The following is a 17,989-nucleotide window of genomic DNA, read 5'->3' as shown; positions in this document are numbered from 1 at the left end:
TTCATTCTGCTGCTGATGCCGATGGCACTGGGTTAGGAGTACCTGTACCCCTAGCTGTTGTGAACACTGGTGTACAGACAACTCCCATTAAAAGGAGGCAAGAAATACAACTTCCCTTGCAAGCAGTCATGGCTCCAAACACTGACCAGGCAATGCATACAAGTTTTAAAACACTGTTCGACAGAATAAGAAGTCTTACAACACCAGGTTAATGTCCAACAGATTTGTTTGGAATCACTAGCCGGAATTGAGCCCGCGCTGCTGGACTTGTTCTGCATTACAAGCCAGCTGTTTAGCCCATTGTGCTAAACCAGCCCCTGGTTGCTACAAATCCTGCTCCAGCTGTACAGGACATTAGTTTGACTGCATCATTGTGTATAGTTCTAGTCTCCTTTGTTAAGGAGGGATACACTTGCATTGACACAGGCCCAACCTTGCCTTATAGGATGACTCCTCATCCCAGGAATTAGTCGAGTGAACCTTTGAACTGATTCTAATGCAATAATGTCTGCATTGTTCTTGTCGGATGGCCTGATTTCTATTACAAGAGCACTTGTAGTTAAAGCTATAAACAATTTATTAACATTAACTGTGGTTGAAATATATACAAAACAACAGATGAATAACAATAAGAAAGTGCACAAACTACTATCTCCCAGCTCCCATTTTGGGAGACCCAATTCAGGTGGGAGCTATAAAAGAAATGTCAGAACCATCAGGAGCATAGACACACACAGAGATCTGGGCGTGCAGGTCCACAGATCCTTAAAAAGTGGCAGCACAGGTGGAAATGGTGGTAAAGAAAGCATATGGCATTCTTGCCTTCATCCGAAAGGGTATCGAGTATAAAAGCTTGCAAATCATGTTAGTTATATAGAATGTTGGTTTGACCACATTTGGAATACTGTGTTCAATTCTGGTCATTACACTACCAGAAGGACGTGGAGTCTTTGGAGAGAGTACAGAAAAGGTTTACCAAGAGGTTGCCTGGTATGGAGGGTATTAGCTATGAGGAGAGATTGAATAAACTGGGATTGTTCTCCCTAGAGAGACGGAGGCTGAGGGGCGACCTGCTAGAAGTTTATAGAATTATGAGGGGTATAGATAGGATGAACAGTTGGAGGCTTTTTCCCAGGGCGGGAATGACAATTACAAGGGGGCACAAGTTCAAGGTGAGGGGGGATAGGTTCAGTGGAGGTGTGCGGTGGAGGGTTTTTTTACACAGAGGGTGGTGGTAGCCTGGAATGCACTGCCAAGTGAGGTGGTTGAGGCAAATACGTTAGCGACCTTTAAGACTTATCTGGATAGACACATGAGAAGACGGGGTATAGAAGGATATAGGCGGTTGGTCTAGATAGGATACGTGATCAGCACAGGCTTGGAGGACCGAAGGGCCTGTTCCTGTGCTGTTCTTTGTTCTAGTCAGTCTGAGGTCACCTGACTCCAACAGTGACTTAAATACTAATGAGACTCCTAGTGGGTAGTCGGTGAATTGCAACACAACCATGATATCACTACAATGTCCTTACTTAAATGAGACAAAAACAATATGTAGCGACTCCATCGTACTCCAGATATGGTCTCACCAACACCCTGCACAACTGTAGCAAAACATCCGTGTATTTACATTCCATTCCCCTTGCAATAAACACGAACATTCCATTTGCCTTCCTAACCACTTGATTTTCCCGTGTCATTTTGTGATTCATGTGCTTGAAGGCATACAAATGATGAGCAGGAGTAGGCCATTCGCCCCTCGAGCCTGTTCCACCATTCAATAGGATCACGACTAATCTGATTGTAACCTCCTCCCCACATTCCTGCCTACCCCTGATAACCTTTCACCTCCTTGTTAATGGGCAGCACGGTAGCACAAGTGGATAGCACAGTGGCTTCACAGCGGCAGGGTCCCAGGTTCGATTCCCCGCTGGGTCACTGTGCGGAGTCTGCACGTTGTCTGCATGGGTTTCCTCCGGGTGCTCCAGTTTCCTCCCACAGCCCAAAGACGTGCAGGTTAGGGGGATTGGCCATGATAAATTGCCCTTAGTGACCAAAAAGGTTAGGAAGGGTTATTGGGTTACGGGGATAGGGTGGAAGTGAGGGCTTACGTGGGTCGGTGCAGACTCGATGGGCCGAATGGCCTCCTTCTGCATTGTATGTTCTATGTTCTAAGAAGCTACCTAGCTCTGCCTTTAAAAGTTCAGACTCTGCTTCCACTGCCTTTTGGGAGAGTGAGAGTTCCAAAGACTCGCATTCCCTGAGATCTTCACATCTCTGTCTTAAATGAGCGATCTCTTATTTTCAAAGTGACCTCCTAGTTCCAGATTCTCCTACAAGAGCAAACATCGTCTGTCAGAGGGTTCTTATATTTTTCAATCAAGCTGCCTTTTACTCTTCTAAACTCCAGTCGATACAAATCTAACCGCACCAACTTTTCCTCATGAGACACCACGCCCATTCCAGCTATTAGTCTAGTAAACCTTCTCTATTGTGAATACCAAACACATCTACCACTCGTGCCCCGTCAGCATTTCGCAGGGACCGTTCCCTTTGGGATACCCTGGTCCACTCCTTCATCACCCCCAACACCTCCCCCTCTTCCCATGGCATCTTCCCATGCAATCGTAGCAAGTGTAACACCTGCCCCTTAACCTCCTCCCTGCTCACCATCGAAGGGCTGAAACACTCTTTTCAAGTGAGGCAGCGCTTCACGTGCACCTCCTTCAATCTGGTCTATTTGCTGCTCCCAATGTGGTCTACTCTACATTGGAGAGACCAAACGCAGACTGGGTGACCGCTTTGCAGAACACCTCCGGTCCGTCCACAAACAGGACCCAGGCCTTCCTGTCGCTGCCATTTTAACTCACCGTCCTGCTCTCACGTCCACATGGGGGGGGGGGGGGGGGCTAGAGTGAGGTTTGCTGGTTTGACAGGTTAAGCTTCCACAGTAGCTGAGAATTAACTATATGAGCCTGTTTCAGCGGGTCATTATTCTTTGGGAAAATAACTATCAGATTTTGTCTTGATGTGTCAGCTATGGCTCAGTGGATAGTGCATTTGTAGGAGTTGGAAAGTTGTGTTTGAACAAAGAACAATACAGCACAGGAACAGGCCCTTCAGCCCTCCAAGCCTGTACCGGTCAAGGGTTTGAGTCTCATTCAAGAGATTTGAGCAGACAAACCTAGGCTGGCACTTTAGTGCAGTATTGAGGGAGTGCAGCGCTGGTGGAGGTGCTGTCTTTTGGATAGGGTGTTCCACTGAAACTTGATCTGGCACTAGTCTGAAGAAGAGCAAGGTTCTCCCCCAGTGTCCTGGGCTAATGTTCACTCCACAACCAACATCACAGAAACAGGTTATCTGTCCATTATCACATTGCTGTTTGTGGGAGCTTTCTGTGCACTATCTGGGTGCTTCATTCCTACAGTAAATACATTTCTAAAGTACTTCACAAAATATTTAGTCCAGGGGCCATTCGGCCCATCGTGTCCGCACCAGCTCTGTGAATCAGCGATTCATTCAGTGCCAGTCTCCCGCCTTCTCCCCATAACAATGCACATTGTTCTTTCATTGGCTACAGAGTGCTTTGGGATATCCTGAGGTTGCAAAAGACATTAATTAAATGCAAGTCTTTATTTTATTATACAGTGTAAAATTGAAACCCCTTTTTCTTTTTACATCTAATTAAAGCAAACTGTTGACACAATAATCCATGCGCTTCATCAATTAAATCTCACACAGATCAGCCCCGAAGTCTACACTTCTCAATTCCTAATTCTTACAGCCGATCGTGACAATGAAGATGTTGTAAACTGGGAATTTGACTCCGACCCGCCTCTGCCTCGATATCATCCATGAATACTGGATACTATTCCTACTAAGGCCTGATCAACGTTTTGTACAAGGATTGTACGCTTTTTTCAATCGTCCTATAATACCCCAGCCCCCTATCTGCTCCGACGATGGCACTAGTCTTCACTCAATAGCATCGCTGGATGCCCAGCAGAGATTGGGGACGTCCCATCAGAAAATGCAGAGTGTTGGCATGGTGCTGATCCATGCGACTGGCTCACCCTTGGACTATTTGTTTAGGAAAATAGGTTACTGAGAGAAAGGGCAAGGTAGTTTTCTCCGTGCTGGGGGGAATTCTCTTCACAGCAGCACAATGAGGGCTCAGGAGTGAACCTGCTTCAGCGGGAGGGTCCTCTGCGCTCTGTACTGCTTTGACAGATGCTGCGGCAGCTCAAAGAAAGAGAATGTGAAGCTTCTGCTGAAGCTGAGGTTCGAGATGCTCTGGACTGGCGGCAGCTTCGCGCCTTCCCGCAGTTCGTTTCTCAGCCTCCTTCGGGACCAGCCGTCCTTCCCACTTCTCTGGTTGGGCAACGCCTTGCCCTCTGCAGGGCCCTCAGGCACGGCTCGGTGGGACTGCTGCGCCCCTTTGCCACCCGCCCCTTTGCACCCGTCTTGGCTTCTGCTGAGGTTGTTCTCCTCTGTGCTGTCTATGGCAAAGCCGCACTGAGTCCCAATGGCGCCACACGGAAAATGGTGCTGAGCCCTGGGATGACGTGGGAACTGTTCTAACGACTGTGGAAAGGCACCACAAGAGGTGTCCAGCAGGGAGTTCCCGACCCACGGCGCAATCTCCTTACTCATGTTACGTCTGATCTTCTTCATGCACGGCGCAGTAAGCGGTGGGCGTGGTTTAAGTGGTTTTGAGCACTCCGAGAGAGGTAATTTCTTCCGAGGCACTTTTTCTGTTGAAAAGATAAAAGGAAATTCATTCTGTTTACAGTGAATTGAACATAAAAAGATGAGAAATAGGAGGAGACGGCCTTGCAGCCCTTTGAGCTGGTTCAGCCATTCAATACAGTCATTGCTGATCTTTCTTCTCACTTCCCCCTGGATTCCCCAACACCTGAAAGTGGAATGATTTTCTATACTCAACAAGTGAGGGAATTCGAAAGATTCACAATCCTCTGAGTGAAAGAAGGTTTTCCTCATCTCAGTCCAAAATGGCCGCCCTCATCTTGAGACCCTGAGGCCAGGCCTGAGGATCTCCAGACAGGGGAGATGGTCTCCTAGCATTTACCCCGTCATTCTCATTTCAATGAGAAAGCGCTAAGCTTTCCGACTGCTGTGTATCAGCTTGAGGGGCCGGAGAGGATTCAATATCTGGTGGTTGGTATGCAGTACGGACCAGACGGTCCAGAGTTTCAACCGTTTGTCGGTGACACCCAACCCAGCCAGTTACCACCCAATCAATCTACGCGTCATCTTCAGCAAAGTGATGGAAGGGGTGATCAACAGTGCCATCAAGCGGCACTTACTCAGCAGCAACCTGCTCACGGACGCTCAGTTTGGGTACCGCCAGGGTCACTCAGCTCCTGACCTCAGTGCAGCCTTGGTTCAAACATGGACAAAAGAGCTGAATGCCAGAGGTGAGGTGAGAGTGACTGCCCTCGACATCAAGGCAGCATTTGACAGAGTATGGCATCAAGGAGACCTAGCTAAACTGGAATCAATGGGAATCAGGGGGAACTCTCCACTGGTTGGAGTCATACCCGGCACAAAGGAAGATGGTTGTGATGGTTGGAGGTCAATTATCTCAGTCCTGGAACATCACTGCAGAGGTTCCTCAGGGTAGTGTCATGGGCCCAACCATCTTCAGCTGCTTCATCAATGACCGCCCTTCCATAATAAGGTCAGAAGTGGGGATGTTTGCGGATGACTGCACAATGTTCAGCACCATTCGCGACACCTCAGATACTGAAGCAGTCCGTGTCCAGATGCAGCAAGACCTGGACAATATCCAGGCTTGGGCTGAAAGTGGCAAGTTACATTCTCGCCACACAAGTGCCAGGCAATGGCCATCTCCTACAAGAGAAGATCTAACCACCACCCCTTGACATTCAACGGCATAACCATCGCTGACTCCCCCACAATCAACATCCTGGGGGGTTACCATTGATCAGAAACTGAACTGGACTAGTCACATTAATACTGTGGCTAGGAATCCTATGGCGAATAACTCACCTTCTGACCCCCCAAAGCCTGCTCATCATCTACAATGCGAAAGTCAGGAGTGTAATGGAATACTCTCCACTTGCCTGGATGAGTGCAGCTCCAACAACACTCAAGAAGCTCAGCACCATCCAGGACAAAGCAGCCCGCTTGACTAGCACCCGATCCACCAGAGGCACTAGGGAAGGTGGTGGCATAGTGGTATTGTCACTGGACTAGCAAACCAGAGACCCAGAGTAATGCTCTGGGGACCCAGGTTCGAATCTCGACATTGTGAAATTCGAATTCATGAAAAATCTGGGGGGGGAAAAAGATCTGGAATTGAAAGTCTAATGATGACCACGAAGCCATTGTCGATTGTCATAAAAACCCATCTGGTTCACTAATGCCCTTGTAGTGTACCATCCACAAGATCACTGTGGCAACTCAAACCCCTCAGACAGCACCTTCCAAACCGTTCCTTCACTGTCGCTGGGTCAAAACCCTAGAACTCCTTCCCTAACATCACTGTGGGTTCAAGAAGGCTGTTCATCACCTACTTGCCAAGGCCAACTAGGGACAATGAGCGATGGACTATTTGGGGTCAATAACGCCGCAGGTTAATTGGAGTCTACAACCATCGTCGTACACACAGAATTGGTGTGGGAAATCCAAGGCAGTGACAATGTGTAAAGGGCCTCCCCCTATCGGGTCATTATTATTTCATTTTCCTTCATCCACAAGCAGGTGCCAATCTCACTGGATTCGTAATCCGGCGCAGGATGATGCTCTGGGGACACGGGTTCAAATGCCACCATGGCAGCTGGTGGAATTTAAATTCAATGAATAAATCTGGAATTCTACATCTCGGCCAGAGTTCTCATGATTCACTTTTCCTGCAGGGAACGCGTCCACGCCCCATCCTGTTGACAAGCGGCGTGAAGATAGAATCACGCCCCCAGTGAACGGGGAGCCGCCGAGAAACAGGTGTCTGGGGAAACCAGAGAATCCTGCCCCTAGTCTTAATAATGATGACCATGACAACGAACATAAAAACTCATCTGGTTCACCGACGCCTTTTAGGGAAGGAAATCTGCCGTCCCTATTTGGTCTGGCCTACACGTGACCTTAGACCCACAACTCTGAAATGTTCTGTTAAAGGGCAATTAAGGATTGGCAACAAACGTTAGTTTGGCCGGCGATGCCCGCATCCTATGCAAGAATGAAGGGAGCGAAAGTGCAGACCCAGCTGAGGTCTGCTATCTCAGCTGTCTCAGTCCTGTATGGTTTAATACCATACCAGGCAGCAAATCCACTTCCTAATCTTCAACACTCAATGAGGTGCGATCTATAAAAGTCCCTTATGTACAGAGACAATTGCTCCACATTTTGGTGCGAGGAACCACGAGTTAAATCCCTGGGCTGCTATTTATAGAACTTACTGTTATTAAAGGCACTCTCTTCACCTTTCCTGATGGAAGGCAAGATATTTCTCTTCAGTTTTTGGAGGCAAAATTGATCAACGTGTTCCTGTGCAAAGGGGAAATTAAAACAGAAAATAGCTCAGGGTTCAATTTAATTCAAAGGCTATATACAAACATAGGAATTAGGAGGGGTGGTCTACTCAGCCCCTCGAGCCTGTCCCACCATTCAATACGATTGTGGTGGATCTGATTGTAACTTCAACTCCACATTGCTGCCAACCCCCGATAACCTTTCATGCCCTTGTTGTTAATCAAGAATCTATCTCGATCTGCCTTAAAAATATTCAAAGACTCTGCTTCCACTGCCTTTTGTGGAAGAGCGTTCCAAATGCTCACGATCCTCAAGAGAAAAAGTCCTCCTCATCTCGGCCTTCAATGAACAAGTGAGCGACCCCTTATTTTGAAACAGGGAGTCCTCGTTCTAGATTCTCCGTCAAGAGAAAATATCCTCGCCACATTCAACCTGTCAATACCCCTCAGGATCTTAAAGGTCTTGATCAAGTTGCCTCTTACCCTTCCAAACTCTAGTGGATGCAACCTCACCTCTCCAAACCTTCCTCAAAAGCCAACCTGCCCATTCCTGGTATTAATCTAGCAAACCTTCTCTGAACTGCTTCTAATGCATTTATATATTTCTTTAAATAAGGAGAGCAATATTGTACACAATACACCAGATGTGTTCTCACCAATGTACCTGTACAGGTAAAGCATAAACTCCCTACTTTTGTAATCAATTCCCCTTATAATAAACAATAGCATTCTCTTTGCTTTCCTAATTACTTGCTGTACCTGTATACTAACCTTTTGTGATTTATGCACTAGGATACCCAGATCCCTCTGCAGCTCAGAGCTCTGCAATCTCCCGCCATTTAAATAATAAGCTTTTTTATTCTTCCTGCTGAAATGGACAATTTCACATTTGTCACATTATACCTTATTTGCCAGAGTTTTGTCCACTCACTTAATGTATCTATGTCCCTTTGTAGCATCCTTACGTTTCCTGCACAATTTTTTCCCCTATCTCAGTCAGCAAACTTAGCAACCATACCTTCAGTCTCCTTCGTTCAAGTCCATTATAAAAATTGCAAAATAAAGTTGAGGCCCCAGCAGTGATCACTGTGGCACACCCCCGGTCACATCCTGCCAACCAGAGAAGATCCATTTATGCTAACCCTGTTTCCTTGAGCCAGCCAATCTTCAATCCATGCCAATATGTTAACCCTTGCGTCATGAGCTTTTATTTTCCACAATAACCTTTGGTGTGGCACTTTATCAATGCCTTCTGGAAATCTAAGTACAGTACATCCACTAATTTACCTGTATCCACAGCACGTGAGCCCTTCAAACAACTCCAATAAATTGGTTCAACATGATTTCTCTTTCACAAAACCATGTTGACTCTGCCTGATTGCCTTGAATTTTTCAAAGTGCCCTGCTATAACATCTTTAATAATGGCTTCAAACATGTTCCCTATGGCAAATGTTAGGCTAACTGGCCTGTAGTTTCCTTCTTTCTGTCTCCCTCCCTTTTTAAACAAGGGAGTTACATTTGCTATCTTCCAATCTAATGTAACCTACCACAAAACTAGGGAAGTTTGGAAAATCAAAACCAATGCATCGACTACCTCATTAGCCACTTCTTTCAAGATCTGAGAATAGAATCGTAGAATCCCTATGGTGCAGAAGGAGGCCATTCGAACCATCAAGTCTGCACCGGCGATCCGAAAGAGCACCCTATCTTGGCCCACGCCCTACCCTATCCCTGTAACCCAGTAACCACACCTGACCTTTTGGACACCAAGGGACAATTTAGCATGGCCAATTCGCCTGATCTGTACATCTTTGGACTGTGGGAGGAAACAAGAGCACCCGGAGGAAATCCAGGTAGACACGGAGAGAACGTGCAAACTCCACGCAGTCACCCAAGGTTGGAATTGAAGCCGGGACCCTGGCGCTGTGAGGCAGCAGTGCTAACCACTGTGCCACCGCACCGCCCCATCTTGGGATAAAGTTCATCTGGACCCGTGGATTTGTCAGCCCACTGACCCAACAATTTGCTCAACACCACTTCCTTGGTGATTGTAATTATCCTGAGTTCCTCGCTCCCTTTCATTTCCTGATTTACAGCGATTTCTGGGTTATTACTTATGTCCTCTATAATGAAGACAGTTGCAAAATACCTGTTTAATTCATCCGCCATAACCCTACTTTCCATCATCAATTCACCCAACACACTTTCTATAGGACCAGCGCTCACTCTGTTAACTCTTTTCTTATTTAAATATCAATAGAAACTTACTGTCCGTCTTTAGATTACTAGCTAGCTTTCTTTCGTACTCCATAGAATCATAGAATTTCATTCATCAATCTTTGTCATTCTTCGATGTTCTTTATATTCTTTCCAGTCTTCTGACCTGCCACTTGTCTTTGCGCATAAATTTTTTTTCTTTAAGTTTAATACTATCTTTAACTTTTCTAGTTAACCATGGATAACCCCTTGAAATTTTTCTTTGTCATTGGAATGTTTCTATTCTGTATTTGCTGAAATAATATTGTAAATGTCAGCCACTGAACCTCTGTTGATCTTAAGCACATCTGCCAGTTCACTCGAGCTAGCTCCGCTTTCATGCACTCATATTTGCCTTTATTTAAGTTTAAAATACTAGTCTTGGACGCAGTCTTCTCTCCCTCAAAGTGAATGTAAAATTCAATCATATTATGATCGCTGCTACCTAGGGGTGCCTTCACTATGAGGTTATCAATGACCTATCTCATTGCAGAATGCCAGGTCTAGTATAGCCTGCTCTCTTGTTAGAATGTGCTGTCCTCAGAAACTATCCTGAAAACATTCTATAAACTCCTCATGTAGGCTACCTTTGGCCATCTGATTTTTCCAATTTTTACGTAGCTTAAAATCCCCATGATTATTGCTGTGCCTTTCTGACAAGCTCCCATTATCTCTTCTTTCATATTCTGTCCTACATTGTAGTTACAATGAGGGGGCCTGTATACCCCTCCCACAAGTGACTTTCTACCTTTATCATTTCTCATCTCAACCCAAACTGCTTCTACATCCTGGTTTCCCGAACTTAGGTCATCTCTCTCTAATGCGCCAATACAACTATTAATTAACACAGCCACCCCTCCAATATGGCTTCTTCGACGGCACCTCCCAAATCCACAACCTCCACCATCTAGAAAGACAAGGGTATCAGACACATGAGACACCACCACCTTCAAGTTCTTCTCACCATTGTGATTTGGAACTATATTGTTGTTCCTTCACTGTCACCGGGTCAAAATCCTGGAACTCCCTTCCTAACAGCACTGTGGGTGTACCTACACCACATGGACTGCAGCGGTTCAAGAAGGCAGCTCATCACCACCTTCTCAAGGGCAATGAGGGATGGGCAATAATTGTTGGGCCTAGCCAGTGACCCACTCACATAGAATTTACAGTGCAGAAGGAGGCCAGTCAGCCCATCAAGTCTGCACCGGCCCTTGGAAAGAACACCCCACTTAAGCCCTCCACCCTATCCCCGTAACCCCACCCAAACGTTTTTGGACACCAAGGGCAATTTATCATGGACAATCCACCTAACCTGCACATCTTTGGACTGTGGGAGGAAACCTGAGCACCTGGAGGAAACCCACGCAGACACGGAGAGAACGTGCAGACTCCGCACAGACAGTCACCTGAGGTCGGATTCGAACCCGGGACCCTGGAGCTGTGAGGCAGCTCTGCTACCATGCTGCCCATCTTATGGTTGGATTTTAAAAGTTACAAAGCAAGAATGTTATGTTAAACCTGTATAAATCGCTGGTTAGGCCTTGGCTGGGGAAAGACACAACTTGAGCGAGACTCAGTCCTCCGTCACCACCACTGTAATGGAAAGGGCTGTTACCGACCCCACAGATCCCAACAGTGGCTAAGATACTGGACCAGAACCTCCAATGTTTTTTGGGTTTTTTTCTGTGCGGAAAGATGGAATCTCTCCAGGAGTAATTGAATAAGAAGTGGGGCTTGGTTATTTTTTTTTTTGCAAACAAAAACTTTATTACAACAAAAGAAAAACAATATTTAAACTTCAAACCCAACAAGAACAGCTTTCATGCATCTTTTAAACCAGCATGGGCTGGTTTAGCACACTGGGCTAAATCGCTGGCTTTTAAAGCAGACCAAGGCAGGCCAGCAGCACGGTTCAATTCCCGTACCAGCCTCCCCGAACAGGTGCCGGAATGTGGCGACTAGGGGCTTTTCACAGTAACTTCATTGAAGCCTACTTGTGACAATAGCGATTTTCATTTCATTAACCCGAACACACGATTTCCCATTAAACAGCATATAATGAACATACCGCTCTGAGCTCCACTTAGGGAGGCAGGCAACAATGATATTGCATTTACACAATTTATTCCTGTTGTTCGTGCAGCTCCTTCAGACCCCTTTTTAAAAGCCTGTCTCTGTGGAAATGTTTCATGACCTCTCCTGGTGGCTTTCCAAATCCTTCTGCTCCCACCTGTTCGAACAGGGTTCTTTTCTCTCTCTGAGCCCCGCTCAGTCCCTCAAACAATGTTTCTGTCCTGGGGTTTCCAGACTTGAACTCATCATCGCTATCTGGGCTTTTGATTGCTCCCTCCCGAATATGCAATTAACCTCCAACTTACGGACAAAAGAGGCCCTCAGAATCTGTAATCGGCTAATGGCTGGTCAGATCATAGTGTCCCGGAGGGCAATGGATCTGGAGTGAATCACCCCGGCTGAACAGGGGTATCCTGTTTATTCCCATTAACGAGTTTAAGTCTGAATGGGACACTAACTCAGGCCAGGCGTGGGCGTACACCTCTAACTCAGTGCTAGAAGTTTTACCCTCAGTCTGTTAACCCCTAAATTGCCTGCTACATCATTGATCCCATTTCCAGATCCAATTTCCTAACATCTCCAGGATTAAGGGTGCCAGAGGTTATACCCCATCCCAACCCAGGATCAGGGCCCCATAGTTGAGCCAGTAATGAAAAACTGGATTGCAACCTATTTCTGGATTTCAGCCTCATCTACGGGCCTTCCGCCTCAACTTGACCAGCTGAGTGCAGGATTTCCAGGTCAATTGTTTACCCACTTTTGTGGCTGGCAATTAGTGTGAGGTATGGGAGTCCCTGAACAGAAGAAGAAATAAAGTATGTTCAGCTTTCAAGTTCCCTATTCTGGACAACTTCCAACACAAGACCCTCTGAAACATTTAACTCTCATGTACACAACACTGAGCAAAGAGATATCTCAGGACACTTTGCAAGATGGGTGCACACTATGCAGAACAAAAAGACAAAACTATGGTCAAAGTAGAATGTTTAAAGACACCCGAAGACCAGACAATGGTTCGGATGGCGGTGATGGGGTGCACAGCATCAGGGGGAAAGTCAAAGAGCTGAAGGTGGATTCCAATGAGAGACAATCTTTTCAGGGCCATATGGATGAAGGAGACAGTTGAAGTAGGGCAGGACAGAGCAGCACGGTGGCCCAGTGGTTAGCACTGCTGCCTACGGCACTGAGGACCCGGGTTCGATCCCGACTCTGGGTCACTGTCCATGTGGAGTTTACACATTCTCCCCGTGTTTGTGTGGGTTTCACCCCCACAACCCAAAGATGCGCCGATTAGGTGGATTAGCAACGCTAAATTGTCCTTTAATTGGAAAAAAAAATTGGATACTCTAAATTTATAAAAATTAATAAATTTAGAGTACCCAATTATTTTTTCCAATTAAGGGGCAATTTAGTATGGCCAATCCACCTACCCTGCACATCTTTGGGTTGTGGGGGTGAAACCCACGCAAACACGGGGAGAATGTGCAAATTCCACACGGACAGTGACCCAGAGCCGGGATTCGAACCCGGATCCTCAGTGCCGTAGACAGCAATGCTAACCACTGTGCCACCGTGCTGCCCTAAATTTACTTTTTTTTTAAAAAAGTAGGGCAGGACAAGAGGTTTGGAGGGGAGGACAATGATTCTAAAATCAATTTGCTGTTGCGAAGGAGGTCGGTAAAGCTAATGAGGCCAAGGATACTGGTTGGTGGGGTTGCGAGGGTGTATGAATGTGGCATCATGTAGATGAGGATGTGAGCTGTAACTCTTCCATTTGGTTGAGGATGGAGGTTGACATTGGAGAAATTAAATCTTAAGGTAAATGGATCCACCAGCTAGTCAGGAGAGACAAGTGTGCAAGTGGACAGTGTTTGGTGAAAGGAAAAAAACCTTGGCAATGAAATAGGTGTGCATGTGTAAACTGAGCTTGCGATCCAGTGTTAACTCAAGGTTCAGTATCTCTGGCTGGGGTTTCGGCAATGGTGAGTCGATGGTTGAAGGAGACAAGTACAATGACTACACTTTGGGTAATATTTAACTCAAAGAACTTCTGACTCATCCAGGTTTAAATGTTGGACCGAGAGTTGGTGAAAGTGATGACAGCTTTTGGAATCAATGGAGAGCTGTAGAACTGACCTCACGCTTACATACAAACATACGTACGGCCATACGAATTAGTAGCAAGAGTAGGCCACTCGGCCCCTCGAGCCTGCTCTGCCATTCAATAAGACCATAGCTGCTCTGATTTTAACCTCAACCCCACATTCCTGACTATCCCCAATTAACTTTTCACCCCCTTGTTAATCAACAATTTATCCAGCTCCGCCTTAAAAACATTCAAGACTGATTCCACCGCCTTTTGTGGAAGAGAGTACCAGAGACTCTCGAACTTCTGAGAGAAACAAATTCGCCTCATCTCGGTCTTAAATGAGCGAATCCTAGTTCTAGGTTCTCCCACAAGAGGAAACATTCTCTCCACATCCACCCTATCAATACCCCTCAGGATCTTAAAGGTTTCGATCAAGTTGCCTCTTACTCTTCTATAGTTCACAGGGTACAAGCCTAGTCTGTCCAACCTTTCCTCGTAAGAAAACCCGTCCATTCCTGGTATTAGTCCAGTAAACCTTCTCTGAACTCTTCTAAAGGTATTTACATCTTTCTTTAAACAAGGAATCTAATACAGACGTGGTTGCAGCAATGCCCTGTACAACATTGTGGAGGTGCCAGCATTGGACTGGGGTGGGCACAGTAAGAAGTTTTACAACAACCAGGTTAAAGTCCAACAGATTTATTTGGAATCACGAGCTTTCGGAGTGCAGCTCCTTCATCAGGAGCTTTCCTAATTTACAGTGCAGGAGGAGGCCATTCTGCACCGGCCCTTGGAAAGAGCACCTTACTTAAGCCCATGCCTCCACCCTAGTAACCCCACCTAACCTTTTGGACACTATGGGGCAGTTTAGCATGGCCAATCCACCTAACCTACACATCTTTGGACTGTAGGAGGAAGCCAGAGCACCCGGAGGAAACCCACGCAGTCACGGGGAGAACGTGCAAACTCTGCAGTCGCCCAAAGCCAGAATTGCACCCGGGTCCCTGGAGCTGTGAGGCAGCAGTGCTAACCATTGTGCCACCTTAAGGAAGAGCATCTGAGTGAAGAAGAGGACTGCACACACACAAATGGTGTAAATAAGGAAAGATTTGTTCATTTTCAACATAAAACCTCTTTTCTTATTTAATTTCCAGGCTTGTTGTTTGCACGTGTGATCACTTCCTGTCCATCTCGCTGTACTTCCTTGGGTCATTTTTAACATTTATGTCAATGCCCATGTAAACACTTTTTTCCCCCCAACCAACACGTGCCTGTCACGGTTTGATGTTGAACCAATCACTAATGATATTTTAGTGAGGTAAAGATAAAAGTCACCACAGTCCCAGAGGACCATAGGGCTGCTTTCCTCTTTGGGGGGCAGGGTAGCACAATGGTTAGCACTGTTGCTTCACAGCACCAGGGTCCCAGGTTCGATTCCCGGCTTGGGTGACTGTCTGTGCGGACTCTGCACATTCCCCCCGTGTCTGTGTGGGTTTCCTCCGGGTGCTCCGGTTTCCTGCCACAAGTCCTGAAAGTCGTGCTTGTTAGGTGAATTGGACATTCTGAATTCTTCCTCTGTGCACCGGGAGTGTGGCGACGAGGGGATTTTCACAGTACCTTAATTACGGTAAACCTACTTGTGACAATGTTAAAGATTATTATAATGGGGAGAGTTGACTAGTGGTGATTTAACCTGAGGACCACCACATCTCAGGCAAGGGGAAAGTTTAAGAATGAATAACCTCAGCCGATACAGGAATTGAACCCATGCTGCTGGCCTCGCTCTGCATCACAAACCAGCTGTCTAGCCCACTGAGCTAAACCGGCTCCATATTTTAGTGTCATTTTGTCGAGGACCTACAATATCAACCAACAGGTTCTCTGAGAGTTAATCACAGAAATGTGACAACACAATATCCAAATTTTGTTTTAGATCGTTCAGAGGTTCCGAGCCTCACTGAACAAGATCTATTTCCCATTCCTAAATTCCTTTGACAGGTGGCGGTGAGCAGCCTTTTTGAATGGCTGCAGTCAATGTGGGGTACGCACACCTACAGTAATGTTGGGCAGGTGTTCCATGACTCCCGGTGCACAGAGGAAGAATTCAGGATGTCCAATTCACCTAACAAGCACGACTTTCAGGACTTGTGGGAGGAAACAGGAGCACCCGGAGGAAACCCACACAGACACGGGGGGGGGGGAACGTGCAGACTCCGCACAGACGGTGACCCAAGCCGGGAATCGAACCTGGGACCCTGGTGCTGTGAAGCAACAGTGCTAACCACTGTGCTACCCTGCCGCCCAAAGAGGAAAGCAGCCCTATGGTCCTCTGGGACTGTGGTGACTTTATCTTTACCTCACTAAAATATCATTAGTGATTGGTTCAACATCAAACCGTGAATGTTCAAACAATGAATGAATGGATGGATCATTGAAAGAAAAAAGGCTTGCATTTATTTAGCGCCTTTCACACCTACAGGATGTCCCAAAGTACTTTACAGCCAGTGCTCTGCTATTGGAAGTGTGATCTCTGGTGTAATGTGGGAAATGTGGCAGCCAATTAGTGCACAGCAAACTCCCACAAACAGAAATGTGACAATGATCAGTAATTTGTTTCTTGTGACCCTGACTGAGGGACAAACAGCCAGAATCTTGGGGATATCTGTAATCGAAACGCAGAATACGGGAGATGCTGGAAATTCTGAAAGAGGAACACCAAATGCTGGGCATACTGACCAGGCTATGGCAGCGTCTATGGAGTGAAAGAGGGTTAATGTTTCAGGAGTATGATTTTTCATCAGGGAAACTTCTCCTGCTCTTCTTTAAAATAGCATCATTAGATCTTTTAGGGTGTCAGCTCAGTAATCATTTAAAGATGGTATCTCTGCCAGTGCGGCATTCTGTCAGTACAGAACTGAGGACTGATAGCCCAGATTATTGTGTTCAAGAGCCTGGAGTGGGACTTTAACCCGCAATCTTCTGACCCAGAGGTGAGGGTGCTGCCAATTGGGCCAAGGGTAATACGTTATTCTTATAGGACATTCTTCCAATGTAAGCTTGGACTGCGAGCCTCGGGATTTGACCATGGAGGATTTTACAGCCAAACGCACTCTTTTGCAGCTAAACCCTACCACCACTCCTCCAAACGCACCCACTCATACTCAGTGCCAACTGAACAGCGACGAGAGGCCAGGATGCTGGTGTGGTTTCCCCACCCTCTTTGTCCATAGCCAATGGAGTTAACTGCCATCCAAGCTGGGATCTGATCTGCTATCAGCACCAACTGTGGGAGTTGGGAGCTCGTGACTAAGTTACACATTGCCATTACCAGTTGAACCATCGGCGTTACTATCTGCAAGCTCATTACCTCAGAAAGGAGAGTAAAGTCTTGGTCGAGCGACCGGCAGTTTGTGCAACTTCCTGAAGTAGGCAGACACCCGATGACCATCTCCACGACTTCCAGTCGTCTATTCATTTCCACGTTGGGAAATGAACCGGAGCCAGCATTCCCGCTCGGTCCCGAAGCGAAGCCCGGCTCGGTGGAAAGGGCCTGAAGTGATGCGCAGAATGAATCTCCTTTCTTCATTCCGCTTTCCAATGGTGGATCGAACCGACACCCGTTTTCTGTCCCCATTCTCGCTCCCGGTTAACAGTGTGTCCTCTGACGGGTCCACCTTCAGCCTGCTCGTAATCCATGTCTCTCTGAAGCTGATTTGCAATGCACGGTCTTAATACAATTAACTCTTTGCCAGTGCTGAGTGCATCTGTCAACATACGACAGGCCATTGTAAGCCAGTGAGGTATGAAGGGAACAGCTTACACTCAGTCCCTCTTCAACAGGAGGTATGCTAGCTGCAGAACAGATGAAAAATGGGGACATTAAACATTTATGACATTCCACACAGGGAGTAACCCCACCCTGCCTAACTGGTAAAATATTAATCATCAACCACTGGCTTCATCTCACTTGGATAGAATTTACACATTGTGAGTCTGTCAATCATCTTTTTGACGACAGAATACTGAAAGTTTGGTCATTTAATATAAAAATCCTCC

The 17,989-nt window shown here is 46.5% G+C and overlaps 1 protein-coding gene across 1 annotated transcript; it reads right to left on the bottom strand.

Moving 5' to 3' along the window:
* Positions 1–559: 559 nt before the first annotated feature.
* Positions 560–17,956, bottom strand: LOC140388591 (uncharacterized). The gene is made up of 3 exons (XM_072473020.1): positions 17,301–17,956; positions 7,440–7,527; positions 560–4,751 (listed from the first exon to the last, which is right to left on the bottom strand). The coding sequence occupies exons 1-3, from the start codon at positions 17,565–17,567 to the stop codon at positions 4,171–4,173; spliced, it is 936 nt and encodes a 311-aa protein (XP_072329121.1). The 5' UTR covers positions 17,568–17,956; the 3' UTR covers positions 560–4,170.
* Positions 17,957–17,989: the final 33 nt, after the last annotated feature.

This window comes from Scyliorhinus torazame, chromosome 13, assembly GCF_047496885.1.
Source record: "Scyliorhinus torazame isolate Kashiwa2021f chromosome 13, sScyTor2.1, whole genome shotgun sequence".
NCBI classification, from domain to species: Eukaryota; Metazoa; Chordata; class Chondrichthyes; order Carcharhiniformes; family Scyliorhinidae; genus Scyliorhinus; species Scyliorhinus torazame.
Note: the sequence above shows the minus strand (reverse complement) of the source record. Positions and strands in the feature narration are given on the sequence as shown.